The sequence below is a fragment of the Ranitomeya imitator genome, chromosome 2, assembly GCF_032444005.1.
Source record: "Ranitomeya imitator isolate aRanImi1 chromosome 2, aRanImi1.pri, whole genome shotgun sequence".
Classification (NCBI taxonomy): domain Eukaryota; kingdom Metazoa; phylum Chordata; class Amphibia; order Anura; family Dendrobatidae; genus Ranitomeya; species Ranitomeya imitator.
In genome coordinates, this window is record NC_091283.1 from 837,883,792 (window position 1) to 837,899,487 (window position 15,696).

The 15,696-nt window shown below is 60.5% G+C and overlaps 2 protein-coding genes across 2 annotated transcripts in view; one reads left to right on the forward strand and one right to left on the reverse strand.

The window, feature by feature from the left end:
• The window catches only part of ITPRIP (inositol 1,4,5-trisphosphate receptor interacting protein), a 70,234-nt gene extending 67,501 nt beyond the window's left edge, over nucleotides 1-2,733 (reverse strand). Inside the window, exons 1-2 of the mRNA XM_069754242.1 lie at nucleotides 2,655-2,733; nucleotides 1,560-1,687 (exon numbers count right to left, since the gene is read on the reverse strand). The gene's annotated coding sequence lies outside the window, so the exon portion shown is untranslated. The remainder of the gene's footprint in view (nucleotides 1-1,559; nucleotides 1,688-2,654) is intronic.
• Nucleotides 2,734-2,838: 105 nt separating this feature from the next.
• Nucleotides 2,839-15,696, forward strand: part of CFAP58 (cilia and flagella associated protein 58) — a 90,530-nt gene continuing 77,672 nt past the window's right edge. Inside the window, exons 1-2 of the mRNA XM_069754245.1 lie at nucleotides 2,839-2,889; nucleotides 12,118-12,399. Of these exons, the coding sequence (XP_069610346.1) occupies nucleotides 2,881-2,889; nucleotides 12,118-12,399 (291 nt within the window). The 5' untranslated portion in view covers nucleotides 2,839-2,880. The remainder of the gene's footprint in view (nucleotides 2,890-12,117; nucleotides 12,400-15,696) is intronic.

The window sequence follows — 15,696 nt, forward strand, 5'->3', positions numbered from 1 at the left end:
ACTAGTCCTCCTCAGTGACTCACTGCTTACTCACTAGTCCTCCCCAGTGACTCACTGCTTACTCACTAGTCCTCCTCAGTGACTCACTGCTTACTCACTAGTCCTCCTCAGTGACTCACCGCTTACTCACTAGTCCTCCCCAGTGACTCACCGCTTACTCACTAGTCCTCCCCAGTGACTCACCGCTTACTCACTAGTCCTCCCCAGTGACTCACCGCTTACTCACTAGTCCTCCTCAGTGACTCACCGCTTACTCACTAGTCCTCCTCAGTGACTCACTGCTTACTCACTAGTCCTCCTCAGTGACTCACTGCTTACTCACTAGTCCTCCCCAGTGACTCACCGCTTACTCACTAGTCCTCCCCAGTGACTCACCGCTTACTCACTAGTCCTCCCCAGTGACTCACCGCTTACTCACTAGTCCTCCCCAGTGACTCACTGCTTACTCACTAGTCCTCCTCAGTGACTCACTGCTTACTCACTAGTCCTCCCCAGTGACTCACCGCTTACTCACTAGTCCTCCCCAGTGACTCACCGCTTACTCACTAGTCCTCCCCAGTGACTCACCGCTTACTCACTAGTCCTCCCCAGTGACTCACCGCTTACTCACTAGTCCTCCCCAGTGACTCACCGCTTACTCACTAGTCCTCCCCAGTGACTCACCGCTTACTCACTAGTCCTCCCCAGTGACTCACCGCTTACTCACTAGTCCTCCCCAGTGACTCACCGCTTACTCACTAGTCCTCCCCAGTGACTCACTGCTTACTCACTAGTCCTCCTCAGTGACTCACTGCTTACTCACTAGTCCTCCCCAGTGACTCACCGCTTACTCACTAGTCCTCCCCAGTGACTCACCGCTTACTCACTAGTCCTCCCCAGTGACTCACCGCTTACTCACTAGTCCTCCCCAGTGACTCACCGCTTACTCACTAGTCCTCCCCAGTGACTCACTGCTTACTCACTAGTCCTCCCCAGTGACTCACTGCTTACTCACTAGTCCTCCCCAGTGACTCACTGCTTACTCACTAGTCCTCCTCAGTGACTCACTGCTTACTCACTAGTCCTCCCCAGTGACTCACTGCTTACTCACTAGTCCTCCCCAGTGACTCACTGCTTACTCACTAGTCCTCCTCAGTGACTCACTGCTTACTCACTAGTCTTCCCCAGTGACTCACTGCTTACTCACTAGTCTTCCCCAGTGACTCACTGCTTACTGACTACACCTGCGAGAGGAGGTAACTCCTGAGCTGCTGGAAGGAAAGATGCCAATCTGTGATCTAAAGGGAGGCGTTCGGGGCGCTAAGGGCTACGAGCCCACTCGTCTCACGGAAAAGACATCCCCTTTAAATTTATGAAATTTAAAGGGGAAGTTCGGATTTGAACTCTCTCACTCCCAGACAGCTCCAGGGACGGCTGCGTGTAAAAAGTTCAATGAGTAAAGTCTCCAGGGGAAAGATTTTAACTATTTCCTGGCCGGGTTCCTGCGCCCCAGTCTTCTCTGGGGTCTAATTGCTGCGCGCAGTGAAGTGAAATTAGGAATGTGAGCGTTGGGACGTTACCTGAGACGTCGTGGCACCTGGCACCGCGGGGTTAACGGCCGCACAATCCTCCTCTGAGCCGGGATAAAGGGATCACGTGAGCAGAGACGAGGCCACCGGCGGATTATAAACCTGCTGCTCATTATAAGCTGCAAAAGGGAAAAAGGCAAAAAGGTTATTAGGGGCGAACTCCCTGGCAGCAAACAACAGAGATTGGCTGCTTTCTGCCTATGCACAGTGTACACGCTCAGAATTCAGCGCAAAGAGTGAAAATTGCCCGGGCATGAAGGTGTTAACCTCTGAGCTGCCATTAATATTGGAAATGAAGGTCGTGTCCCCTCTAACAGACACATTACCATGGAAACTGTCGCCCACCAACACGCATGGACCCGGGCAGCCCCCGCCGAGCAGCAGTGGGTGATTGGAGCTCTGTAGGCGATGCTCAGGGGAGGAGCCTCACAATGGAGACGTTTCGACAAGAGGGAGGGGCTTCTCATGACATGACCAATCTCATCACTGTATATAATAATAATTTTTATATAGCGCCAACATATTCCGCAGCACTTTACAATAAGCGGGGACATGTACAAACAATAAATTCAGTATAAGTTAAGACAATTTAATCAGTGACATTAGGGGTGAGGTCCCTGCTCGCAGCTCACAATCTACAAGGAAATGGGGGGCACAATAGGTGAGAAGTGCTCGTTATTACAGGTCTGGCAATTATAATAAATAGGGATTTTCATATAAAGCTGCATGATCCGGTCATCAGCCCGTGTGTTTAAGTGCAATAGTCAAGTATCAAGTGCAGTTATCGTGTGCATGGAGGATGTGGAGACAGATGAATAGTAGGGGCAGATTCACATGCAGATAATATTTGGAAGGAGGGAACAGGACAAAGTTAGTTTACAGAGTAGTTGATGTGGTCGGCTTGTTTGAATAGGTCGGGGCTAGGTATCAGTCTGATCGTCTGGGGAAGTGCATTCCAGAGAGCTGGCGCAGCACGAGAGAAGTCTTGGAGATGGAGGTGCGAGGTTCGGATTACGGAGGACGTTAGTATATATATATATATATGGGGTATATAAAGACTATATATATAAAGACTAGCGGACTCACACGGCGGAGGCCCCGCGCGTTATACACAGCGAGATACGTATATACACTCCCTCCGTAAACAGCGCCCTCTGCCGGTCTCGTTGCGCTCTGCTGCACAACAGCTGGTCACATGGTAGAATGTCGTCACGTGACTGCCTTCCTGCTTCTCCCATCTACGCATGCGTACGGCCGGTTGCCTGGATACAGAGAGACGCGCACAAGACTCGCACGAAAATCCAGCGGCATCATGACTGAGGTGAGAGGAGGGGGGCACCGGGAGGAGAGCGGACACCGGGAGGAGGGGGGAGCACCGGGAGGAGGGGGGAGCACCGGGAGGAGGGGGGCACCGGGAGGAGGGGGAGCACCGGGAGGAGAGCGGACACCGGGAGGAGGGGAGCACCGGGAGGAGAGCGGACACCGGGAGGAGGGGAGCACCGGGAGGACGGGAGCACCGGGAGGAGAGCGGACACCGGGAGGAGGGGAGCACCGGGAGGACGGGAGCACCGGGAGGAGAGCGGACACCGGGAGGAGGGGAGCACCGGGAGGACGGGAGCACCGGGAGGAGAGCGGACACCGGGAGGAGGGGAGCACCGGGAGGACGGGAGCACCGGGAGGAGAGCGGACACTGGGTGGAGGGGAGCACCGGGAGGAGGTGAAGGAGGACGGGAGCACCAGGAGGAGAGCGGACACTGGGAGAAGGGGAGCACCGGGAGGAGAGGGAGCACCGGGAGGAGAGCGGACACTGGGAGGAGGGGAGCACCGGGAGGAGAGGGAGCACCGGGAGGAGAGCGGACACTGGGAGGAGGGGAGCACCGGGAGGAGAGGGAGCACCGGGAGGAGAGCGGACACTGGGAGGAGGGGAGCACCGGGAGGAGAGGGAGCACCGGGAGGAGAGCGGACACTGGGAGGAGGGGAGCACCGGGAGGAGAGGGAGCACCGGGAGGAGAGGGAGCACTGGGAGGAGAGCGGACACTGGGAGGAGGGGAGCACCGGGAGGAGGGGGAGGACGGGAGCCCCGGGAGGAGAGCGGACACCGGGAGGAGGGGAGCACCGGGAGGAGGGGAGCACCGGGAGGACGGGAGCACCGGGAGGAGAGCGGACACTGGGAGGAGGGGAGCACCGGGAGGAGAGGGAGCACCGGGAGGAGAGCGGACACTGGGAGGAGGGGAGCACCGGGAGGAGGGGAGCACCGGGAGGACGGGAGCACCGGGAGGAGAGCGGACACTGGGAGGAGGGGAGCACCGGGAGGAGAGGGAGCACCGGGAGGAGAGCGGACACTGGGAGGAGGGGAGCACCGGGAGGAGAGGGAGCACCGGGAGGAGAGGGAGCACTGGGAGGAGAGCGGACACTGGGAGGAGGGGAGCACCGGGAGGAGGGGGAGGACGGGAGCCCCGGGAGGAGAGCGGACACCGGGAGGAGGGGGAGCACCGGGAGGAGAGCGGACACTGGGAGGAGGGGAGCACCGGGAGGAGGGGGAGGACGGGAGGAGGGGAGCACCGGTTTGGAGAGGGAGGACGGGAGCACCGGGAGGAGAGCGGACACCGGGAGGAGATCGGACACCGGGAGGAGGGGAGCACCGGGAGGAGGGGGAGGACGGGAGCACCGGGAGGAGAGCGGACACCGGGAGGAGGGGAGCACCGGGAGGAGAGCGGACACCGGGAGGAGATCGGACACCGGGAGGAGGGGAGCACCGGGAGGAGAGGGAGGACGGGAGCACCGGGAGGAGAGGGAGCACCGGGAGGAGAGCGGACACTGGGAGGAGGGGAGCACCGGGAGGAGAGCGGACACCGGGAGGAGGGGAGCACCGGGAGGAGAGCGGACACCGGGAGGAGGGGAGCACCGGGAGGAGGAGGAGGACGGGAGCACCGGGAGGAGGAGGACGGGAGCACCTGGAGGTGAGCGGACACCGGGAGGAGAGCGGACACCGGGAGGAGGGGGAGGAGAGGGAGCACCGGGAGGAGGAGGAGGACGGGAGCATCGGGAGGAGAGGGAGCACTGGGAGGAGGAGGAGGACGGGAGCATCGGGAGGAGAGGGAGCAGCGGGAGGAGGAGGAGGATGGGAGCATCGGGAGGAGAGCGGACACCGGGAGGAGGGGAGCACCGGGAGGAGAGGGAGGACGGGAGCATCGGGAGGAGAGCGGACACTGGGAGGAGGGGAGCTCCGGGAGGAGGGGGAGGAGGACGGGAGCACCAGGAGGAGAGCGGACACTGGGAGGAGGGGAGCACCGGGAGGAGAGGGAGCACCGGGAGGAGGGGAGCACCGGGAGGAGAGGGAGGACGGGAGCACCAGGAGAAGAGCGGACACCGGGAGGAGATCGGACACCGGGAGGAGGGGAGCACCGGGAGGAGGGGGAGGACGGGAGCACCGGGAGGAGAGGGAGCACCGGGAGGAGGGGGAGGACGGGAGCACCGGGAGGAGAGCGGACACCGGGAGGAGGGGAGCACCGGGAGGAGAGGGAGGACGGGAGCATCGGGAGGAGAGCGGACACTGGGAGGAGGGGAGCACCGGGAGGAGGGGGAGGACGGGAGCACCGGGAGGAGAGCGGACACCGGGAGGAGGGGAGCACCGGGAGGAGAGGGAGCACCGGGAGGAGGGGGAGGACGGGAGCACCGGGAGGAGAGCGGACACCGGGAGGAGGGGAGCACCGGGAGGAGAGGGAGGATGGGAGCACCGGGAGGAGAGGGAGCACCGGGAGGAGAGCGGACACTGGGAGGAGGGGAGCACCGGGAGGAGAGCAGACACCGGGAGGAGGGGAGCACCGGGAGGAGAGCGGACACCGGGAGGAGGGGAGCACCGGGAGGAGGAGGAGGACGGGAGCACCGGGAGGAGGAGGACGGGAGCACCTGGAGGTGAGCGGACACCGGGAGGAGAGCGGACACCGGGAGGAGGGGGAGCATCGGGAGGAGAGGGAGCACCGGGAGGAGGAGGAGGACGGGAGCATCGGGAGGAGAGGGAGCACTGGGAGGAGGAGGAGGACGGGAGCATCGGGAGGAGAGGGAGCACTGGGAGGAGGAGGAGGACGGGAGCATCGGGAGGAGAGGGAGCACTGGGAGGAGGAGGAGGACGGGAGCATCGGGAGGAGAGGGAGCAGCGGGAGGAGGAGGAGGATGGGAGCATCGGGAGGAGAGGGAGCAGCGGGAGGAGGAGGAGGAGGGGAGCACCGGGAGGAGAGGGAGCACTGGGAGGAGGAGGAGGACGGGAGCATCGGGAGGAGAGGGAGCACTGGGAGGAGGAGGAGGACGGGAGCATCGGGAGGAGAGGGAGCACCGGGAGGAGGAGGACGGGAGCATCGGGAGGAGGAGGAGGACGGGAGCATCGGGAGGAGAGGGAGCAGCGGGAGGAGGAGGAGGATGGGAGCATCGGGAGGAGAGGGAGCACTGGGAGGAGGAGGAGGACGGGAGCATCGGGAGGAGAGGGAGCACTGGGAGGAGGAGGAGGACGGGAGCATCGGGAGGAGAGGGAGCAACGGGAGGAGGAGGAGGACGGGAGCATCGGGAGGAGAGGGAGCACTGGGAGGAGGAGGAGGACGGGAGCATCGTGAGGAGAGGGAGCACTGGGAGGAGGAGGAGGACGGGAGCATCGGGAGGAGAGGGAGCAGCGGGAGGAGGAGGAGGATGGGAGCATCGGGAGGAGAGGGAGCAGCGGGAGGAGGAGGAGGAGGGGAGCACCGGGAGGAGAGGGAGCACTGGGAGGAGGAGGAGGACGGGAGCATCGGGAGGAGAGGGAGCACTGGGAGGAGGAGGAGGACGGGAGCATCGGGAGGAGAGGGAGCACCGGGAGGAGGAGGACGGGAGCATCGGGAGGAGGAGGAGGACGGGAGCATCGGGAGGAGAGGGAGCAGCGGGAGGAGGAGGAGGATGGGAGCATCGGGAGGAGAGGGAGCAGCGGGAGGAGGAGGAGGATGGGAGCACCGGGAGGAGAGCGGACACCTGGAGGAGGGGGAGCATCGGGAGGAGAGGGAGCACCGGGAGGAGGGTGCACCGGGAGGAGAGCGGACACCGGACACCGGGAGGAGGGGGGCACCGGGAGGAGAGGGGGAGCACCGGGAGGGAGAGGGGGAGCACCGGGGGGAGGGGGGAGCACTGAGAGGAGAGCGGACATCGGCAGGAGGGGGAGGACGGGAGCACCGGGAGGAGAGCGGACACTGGGAGGAGGGGAGCACCGGGAGGAGGGGGAGGACGGGAGCACCGGGAGGAGAGCGGACACTGGGAGGAGGGGAGCACCGGGAGGAGAGGGAGCACCGGGAGGAGAGCGGACACTGGGAGGAGGGGAGCACCGGGAGGAGAGGGAGCACCGGGAGGAGGGGGAGGACGGGAGCACCGGGAGGAAAGCGGACACCGGGAGGAGGGGAGCACCGGGAGGAGGGGGAGCACCGGGAGGAGAGCGGACACCGGGAGGAGAGGGAGCACCGGGAGGAGGGGGAGGACGGGAGCACCGGGAGGAGATTGGACACCGGGAGGAGGGGAGCACCGGGAGGAGGGGGAGGACGGGAGCACCGGGAGGAGAGCGGACAGCGGGAGGAGGGGAGCACCGGGAGGAGGGGGAGGACGGGAGCACCGGGAGGAGAGCGGACACTGGGAGGAGGGGAGCACCGGGAGGAGAGGGAGCATCGGGAGGAGGAGGAGGACGGGAGCACCGGGAGGAGAGGGAGCACCGGGAGGAGGACGGGAGCACCGGGAGGAGGAGGAGGACGGGAGCATCGGGAGGAGAGGGAGCACCGGGAGGAGAGCGGACACCGGGAGGAGAGCGGACACCTGGAGGAGGGGGAGCATCGGGAGGAGAGGGAGCACCGGGAGGAGGAGGAGGACGGGAGCATCGGAAGGAGAGGGAGCAGCGGGAGGAGGAGGAGGATGGGAGCATCGGGAGGAGAGGGAGGAGGAGGAGGATGGGAGCACCGGGAGGAGGGGGCACCGGGAGGAGAGCGGACACCGGACACCGGGAGGAGAGGGAGCACCGGGAGGGAGAGGGGGAGCACCGGGAGGAGGGGGGAGCACTGAGAGGAGAGCGGACACCGGGAGGAGGGGGAGGACAGGAGCACCAGGAGGAGAGCGGACACCGGGAGGATGGGAGCACCGGGAGGAGAGGGAGCACCGGGAGCAGGACGGGAGCACCGGGAGGAGGACGGGAGCATCGGGAGGAGGAAGACGGGAGCACCGGGAGGAGAGCGGACACCTGGAGGAGAGGGAGCACCGGGAGGAGGAGGAGGAGGACGGGAGCATCGGGAGGAGAGGGAGCAGCGGAAGGAGGATGGGAGCACCGGGAGGAGAGCGGACACCGGGAGTAGGGGAGCACCGGGAGGAGGGGGAGGACGGGAGCACCGGGAGGAGAGCGGACACCGGGAGGATGGGAGCACCGGGAGGAGAGGGAGCACCGGGAGCAGGACGGGAGCACCGGGAGGAGGACGGGAGCATCGGGAGGAGAGGGAGCACCGGGAGGAGGAAGACGGGAGCACCGGGAGGAGAGCGGACACCGGGAGGAGAGCGGACACCTGGAGGAGAGGGAGCACCGGGAGGAGGAGGAGGACGGGAGCATCGGGAGGAGAGGGAGCAGCGGGAGGAGGATGGGAGCACCGGGAGGAGAGCGGACACCTGGAGGAGAGGGAGCACCGGGAGGAGAGCGGACACCGGGAGGAGAGGGGGAGCACCGGGAGGAGAGGGGGAGCACCGGGAGGAGAGGGGGAGCACCGGGAGGAGGGGGGAGCACTGAGAGGAGAGCGGACACCGGGAGGAGGGGAGCACCGGGAGGAGAGGGAGCATCGGGAGGAGGAGGAGGACGGGAGCACCGGGAGGAGAGCGGACACCGGGAGGAGGGGGAGCACCGGGAGGAGAGCGGACACCAGGAGGAGGGGAGCACCAGGAGGAGAGGGAGCACCGAGAGGGAGAGGAGGAGCACCGGGAGGAGAGGGAGCAGTGGGAGGGAGAGGGGGAGCACCGGGAGGGAGAGGAGGAGCACCGGGAGGAGGGGGAGCACCGGGAGGAGAGCGGACACCGGGAGGAGGGGAGCACCGGGAGGACGGGAGCACCGGGAGGAGAGCGCACACCGGGAGGAGGGGAGCATCGGGAGGAGGGGGAGGACGGGGGCACCGGGAGGAGAGCGGACACCGGGAGGAGGGGGAGGACGGGAGCACCGGGAGGAGAGCGGACACCGGGAGGAGGGGAGCACCGGGAGGAGAGCGGACACCGGGAGGAGGGGAGCACCGGGAGGACGGGAGCACCGGGAGGAGAGGGAGCACCGGGAGGAGGAGGAGGACGGGACAGCGGACACCGGGAGGAGGGGAGCACCGGGAGGAGGGGGAGGACGGGAGCACCGGGAGGAGAGCGGACACCGAGAGGAGAGCGGACACCGGGATGAGGGGAGCACCGGGAGGAGGGGGAGGACGGGAGCACCGGGAGGAGAGCGGACACCGGGAGGAGGGGAGCACCGGGAGGAGAGGGAGCACCGGGAGGAGGAGGAGGACGGGAGCACCGGGAGGAGGAGGAGGACGGGAGCATCGGGAGGAGAGGGAGCACCGGGAGGAGGAGGACGGGAGCACCGGGAGGAGAGCGGACACCGGGAGGAGGGGGAGCATCGGGAGGAGAGGGAGCACTGGGAGGAGGAGGAGGACGGGAGCATCGGGAGGAGAGGGAGCAGCGGGAGGAGGATGGGAGCATCGGGAGGAGAGGGAGCAGCGGGAGGAGGAGGAGGATGGGAGCATCGGGAGGAGAGCGGACACCTGGAGGAGGGGGAGCATCGGGAGGAGAGGGAGCACCGGGAGGAGAGCGGACACCGGGAGGAGGGGGGCACCGGGAGGAGATGGAGCACCGGGAGGGAGAGGGGGAGCACCGGGAGGAGATGGAGCACCGGGAGGGAGAGGGGGAGCACCGGGAGGAGGGGGGAGCACTGAGAGGAGAGCGGACATCGGGAGGAGGGGGAGGACGGGAGCACCGGGAGGAGAGCGGACACCGGGAGGAAGGGAGCACCGGGAGGAGAGCGGACACTGGGAGGAGGGGAGCACCGGGAGGAGAGGGAGCACCGGGAGGAGGAGGAGGACGGGAGCACCGGGAGGAGAGGGAGCACCGGGAGGAGGAGGAGGACGGGAGCACCGGGAGGAGGAGGAGGACGGGAGCATCGGGAGGAGAGGGAGCACCGGGAGGAGGAGGACGGGAGCACCGGGAGGAGAGCGGACACCGGGAGGAGAGCGGACACCTGGAGGAAGGGGAGCATCGGGAGGAGGAGGAGGACGGGAGCATCGGGAGGGGCAGAGGGACCAGGAGGAGGGGGAGCACCAGGAGGGACCAGGAGGAGGGGGAGCACCGGGAGGAGGGAGAGCACCGGGAGGGACAGAGTGACCAGGAGGAGGAGGACGGGAGCATCGGGAGGGGCAGAGGGACCAGGAGGAGGGGGAGCACCAGGAGGGACCAGGAGGAGGGGGAGCACCGGGAGGAGGGAGAGCACCGGGAGGGACAGAGTGACCAGGAGGAGGGGGACGAGAGCATCGGGAGGAGGGGGAGGGACAGAGGGACCAGGAGGGGGAGGGATAGAGGGACCAGGAGGAGGGGGACGAGAGCATCGGGTGGAGGAGGGCGCTGTCCGGTTATAGGTCACTACATACGGATTATGGCTCCTCTAATGGCGGGGAACTACAAGTCCCAGTGTGCCCTCAAGCTTCCTGTGGCTGGTAGTCGGAGACACTGGACAGCTGAGATGACGGTGATCTGATCTGTGTCACATGTGAGACATGCTGGGAGTTGTAGTACTCCACTCTAAGCTCATCCAGAAGGATGGACTGATCCCTCCAGGCCACAGTGATCCATGTGATAATATCAGGAGCCTGCGGCGCCGTAATCCCCCCATTGTTCTGCAAGAAGTCTTATAATGCTGTAGTGATCCTTGTGACGCCATAGTGATCCCTGTGACTCCGTAGTGATCCCCGTGACGCCGTAGTGATCCCCGTGACTCTGTAGTGATCCCTGTGACTCCGTAGTGATCCCCGTGACTCCGTAGTGATCCCCGTGACTCCGTAGTGATTCTTGTGATTCCGTAGTGATCCTTGTGACTCCGTAGTAATCCTTGTGCCTCTGTAGTGATCCTTGTGACTCCGTAGTGATCCTTGTGACTCCGTAGTGATCCTTGTGCCTCTGTAGTGATCCTTGTGACTCCGTAGTGATCCTTGTGACTCCGTAGTGATCCTTGTGACTCCATAGTGATCCCTGTGACTCTGTAGTGATCCCCGTGACGCCGTAGTGATCCCCTTGACTCTGTAGTGATCCTTGTGATGCCATAGTGATTCCTGTGACTCCGTAGTGATCCTCGTGATGCCATAGTGATCCCTGTGACTCCGTAGTGATCCCTGAGACACCGTAGTGATCCCTGTGACTCCGTAGTGATCCCTGTGACTCCGTAGTGATCCCTGTGACTCCGTAGTGATCCTTGTGACTCCATAGTGATCCCTGTGACTCCGCAGTAATCCCGGTGATGCCGTAGTGATCCCAATGATGCCGTAGTGAACCCGATGACTCCGTAGTGATCCCGGTGACGCCGTAGTGATCCCGGTGACGCCGTAGTGATCCCGATGACTCTGTAGTGATCCCGATGACTCCGTAGTGATCCCTGTGATGCCGTTGTGATCCCGATGACGCCGTAGTGATCCCGATGACTCCGTAGTGATCCCGGTGACGCCGTAGTGATCCCGGTGACGCCGTAGTGATCCCGATGACGCGGTAGTGATCCCGGTGACGCCGTAGTGATCCCGGTGACGCCGTAGTGATCCCGATGACTCCGTAGTGATCCCTGTGATGCCGTTGTGATCCCGATGACGCCGTAGTGATCCCGGTGACGCCGTAGTGATCCCGGTGACGCCGTAGTGATCCCAGTGACGCCGTAGTGATCCCGGTGACGCCGTAGTTATCCCAGTGACGCCCTAGTGATCCCTATGATGCAGAAATGATCCTGATGAGACCGTATTGCTCCCTGTGATGCTGCACGCTCGTGTCATTAGACCTGTAGAATGTCAGCTCTGGCCCGTCCCTCATACAGGGGTCACCAGTGGGGAAATCTCCAGTCACGACCAGGGTCTCCCACCACACCGCTCCCGTAGTGAGAGTCAGCGTCACCCCTTGTTATCCATTAACCCTTCAGGCTCCATAGTGAATAATCTGTGCCAGTGCTGAACTTATGCAGTCATCTACCTGTCCGCCTAGGTGAGCCCATCGGCCCGGTCACCTTCCACAAGTGAGGGGAGATCACGTCACTAGTGCTGCAGGAGCTAAGACCCCCGGCCATGAGGGGCTCCAGAACCAGCTCTGCGGGATCCTGTGACTCTCACTCCATTTTGATGCATGGGAATGATGGAAAGATAGGATCCAGGTCACCGCAGCGTCCGGTGTGGTCATCTCAGGCCAAGGACCCCCTCATTGAGGATACTGTTGGAGGTCCCATGTGGAGCATCCTGGGAATAGGCCTTTCTTTATTTAACCCCTTCCTGACCGGTTGTTCTTCTTGCAGGATAAGCCAGAGAAGAGTCTGATGGATGAGAATGCGTTTGAGGCCCTGGAGAAGGACTTCCAGGAGGTGCTGAGCGAGCTGACGGGGGACAAGAGTCTGGACAAGTTCAGGTTAGAGTACGAGAAGCTGCACGCCGTCCTGAAGAAATCCTACGAGAACGAGAAGCGGCTGATGGGAAAATGCCGGGAGCTGAACGCCGAGATCGTGGTCAACGCCGCCAAGGTGGCCACCGCCCTGAAGCTGTCGCAGGAGGATCAGACCACCATCGCATCGCTAAAGAAGGTAACAGCAGGGTCTATAGGGCCAGCCTGCACGGCTCGGATACACAGCACTGTATCACACCCTATAGATATGCGATTAGATACATAAGAATAAAGGAGGAAAAGGTGCAGTGTGGTTAAAAAAAGATAATGTTATTTGTTTAAATAGAAATATATAATAAATCGTACAAGAATATATAAAGTGCAAGGACAGAAAAGGACCAACGGTGCCAGCAGCCAGACTGAGTAGTAAGGAAAGTGGAGCAAAGCCCTCTCTCATAAGTAGATAAAGAAGGCGCCCAGCAGTGGAAAAGAAAAACGTAGATCAACTTGTACGAGATTCATGGGAAGAAGAAAGTCAGGAGAAGGTTTGGAGCGGCTCCTGATCCTCAGGACATCACATCCTCTGTAACACATGGTGGACGTGGGGTGGTGGCCTGGCATGCATGGCTTCCAGTCTCATCAGGTCACTAATGGTTATTGATGATGTGACATGAAACAGAAGCAGCCGGATGAATTCTGTGTGTACAGGGCCATACTTTGTACTCAGATTCACCTACATGCAGCAAGATTGATTGGACGGAGCTTTATAGGCCAGGTGGGCAGTGACCCAAAACATTCTGCAAAAGCAAAGAAGTGGAATATTCTGCAATGGCCGAGTCATCACCAGATCTCAGCCCACCGAGTCGCATTTCACAGGGTATAGTCAAAACTGAAGGCAGAAAGAGCCACAAAGAAGCAAGGCAGCAAAGCTTCAAAAAGGAGGAAACCAGTGATGGTCCTGGCCATGGTCTCCAGACTTCAGGCCATCATTGCTGCAAAGCCTCACCCCGGAGGAGACCAGCGATGGTGACGGCCATGGCCTCTAGACTTCTGGCCGTCATTGCTGTAAAGCCTCTCACCGGAGGAGACCAGCGATGGTGACGTCCATGGCCTCCAGACTTCAGGCCTTCATTGCTGTAAAGCCTCACACTGGAGGAGATCAGCGATGGTGATGTCCATGGCCTCCAGACTTCAGGCCATCATTGCTGTAAAGCCTCACACTGGAGGAGATCAGCGACGGTGATGTCCATGACCTCCAGACTTCAGGCCATCATTGCTGTAAAGCCTCACACCGGAGGAGACCAGTGATGGTGAAGTCCATGGCCTCCAGACTTCAGGCCATCATTGCTGTAAAGCCTCACACCGGAGGAGACCAGCGATGGTGAAGTCCATGGCCTCCAGACTTCAGGCCATCATTGCTGTAAAGCCTCACACCGGAGGAGACCAGTGATGGTGAAGTCCATGGCCTCCAGACTTCAGGCCGTCATTGTTGTAAAGCCTCACACCGGAGGAGACCAGCGATGGTGAAGTCCATGGCCTCCAGACTTCAGGCCATCATTGCTGTAAAGCCTCACACCGGAGGAGACCAGCGATGGTGAAGTCCATGGCCTCCAGACTTCAGGCCATCATTGCTGTAAAGCCACACACCGGAGGAGACCAGTGATGGTGAAGTCCATGGCCTCCAGACTTCAGGCCGTCATTGTTGTAAAGCCTCACACCGGAGGAGACCAGCGATGGTGAAGTCCATGGCCTCCAGACTTCAGGCCATCATTGCTGTAAAGCCTCACACCGGAGGAGACCAGCGATGGTGACATCCATGGCCTCCAGACTTCAGGCCATCATTGCTATAAAGCCTCACACCGGAGGAGACCAGCGATGGTGAAGTCCATGGCCTCCAGACTTCAGGCCATCATTGCTGTAAAGCCACACACCGGAGGAGACCAGTGATGGTGAAGTCCATGGCCTCCAGACTTCAGGCCGTCATTGTTGTAAAGCCTCACACCGGAGGAGACCAGCGATGGTGAAGTCCATGGCCTCCAGACTTCAGGCCATCATTGCTGTAAAGCCTCACACCGGAGGAGACCAGCGATGGTGACATCCATGGCCTCCAGACTTCAGGCCATCATTGCTATAAAGCCTCACACCGGAGGAGACCAGCGATGGTGAAGTCCATGGCCTCCAGACTTCAGGCCATCATTGCTATAAAGCCTCACACCGGAGGAGACCAGCGATGGTGACATCCATGGCCTCCAGACTTCAGGCCATCATTGCTATAAAGCCTCACACCGGAGGAGACCAGTGATGGTGAAGTCCATGGCCTCCAGACTTCAGGCCGTCATTGTTGTAAAGCCTCACACCGGAAGAGACCAGCGATGGTGAAGTCCATGGCCTCCAGACTTCAGGCCATCATTGTTGCAGAGGATTCTGTACAAAGTATTGAAAATTAACATTTTATTTATGGGGAAGTTAATTTTCACCTTTCTAGGACCCGTTGAAGCACATGAAGGTGCAGAATGGCCGTCATCCATTATGTGTCCACAAAATTCTCCTGCATTAATGTTTTAACTTTTAGAAAATAAAGGATCTTTTAAGGGATGACGAACCGAGATCCCGTTTGTCTGGCGGAAAAATATGTTCCTTAAATAACACAATACTCTGGTGGAGTTTAATTTTGGTGCCGGATTCTTTGCTATTTCCCCAAGTTAATTTATCAAATTACTTTTGAGCCCCTGAAATGAGGAGACTTTGTACAAAAATGGCTGCAATTTTTAAACGTTCCATAGGATATTTTTGTTCAACCCCTTTAATTAAAGCTGAAAATCCATGTCAATTTCATCTCGGCTGTTTCATTTTAAATCTAAAATATTGACCTCCAGAGCTGAAATCACAAATATGTAGTCACTGGCCAAATATTTCTGGACCTTCCTGTACACTACATGGGAACATGGCCTCAAAATGCTCCAGCACTCTGCAGGTTTATGGTAAAAGTAGCACCCTCTGTCTCCATATGGAGAAACACAGTTTGTTGGGTTTTTTTTTTACACATTTTTGCAACAAATTACACTAAAACAATTTGCTCTAATCATTTTTTTTAAGCGTTTTCCCTTTTTTCTATGAATTTTTGGTGCAGATTTCATGCGGCGCGTTTTATCTTTTTCTTTTTGCACAGAAATTCTAGCATTCTACATAAAAAAAAACCCCAGCTGAACTTGCCATGCATTTTTTTTCCAGGCTCCTTCCGTGGGGTGAAAACGCACCAAAAAATGTTCTGATCAACAGCGTCATTAATCGCAGAGTGGGCAGGAGTTTTCATGAACTTGCATCCACTTTGCTCAAACTTTTGCAGCAGATTTTTAACCAAAATCCTGCGCTCTACGCTGAGCACTTACCTTGAGGTTTCCATCTAAATCTCAGAGTAACATGTTTTAGATGAAACCCCCGAGGGATCCATTCACTATAATGAGGCAGCAGAGTTACTCTGAACTCACAAGCGTCC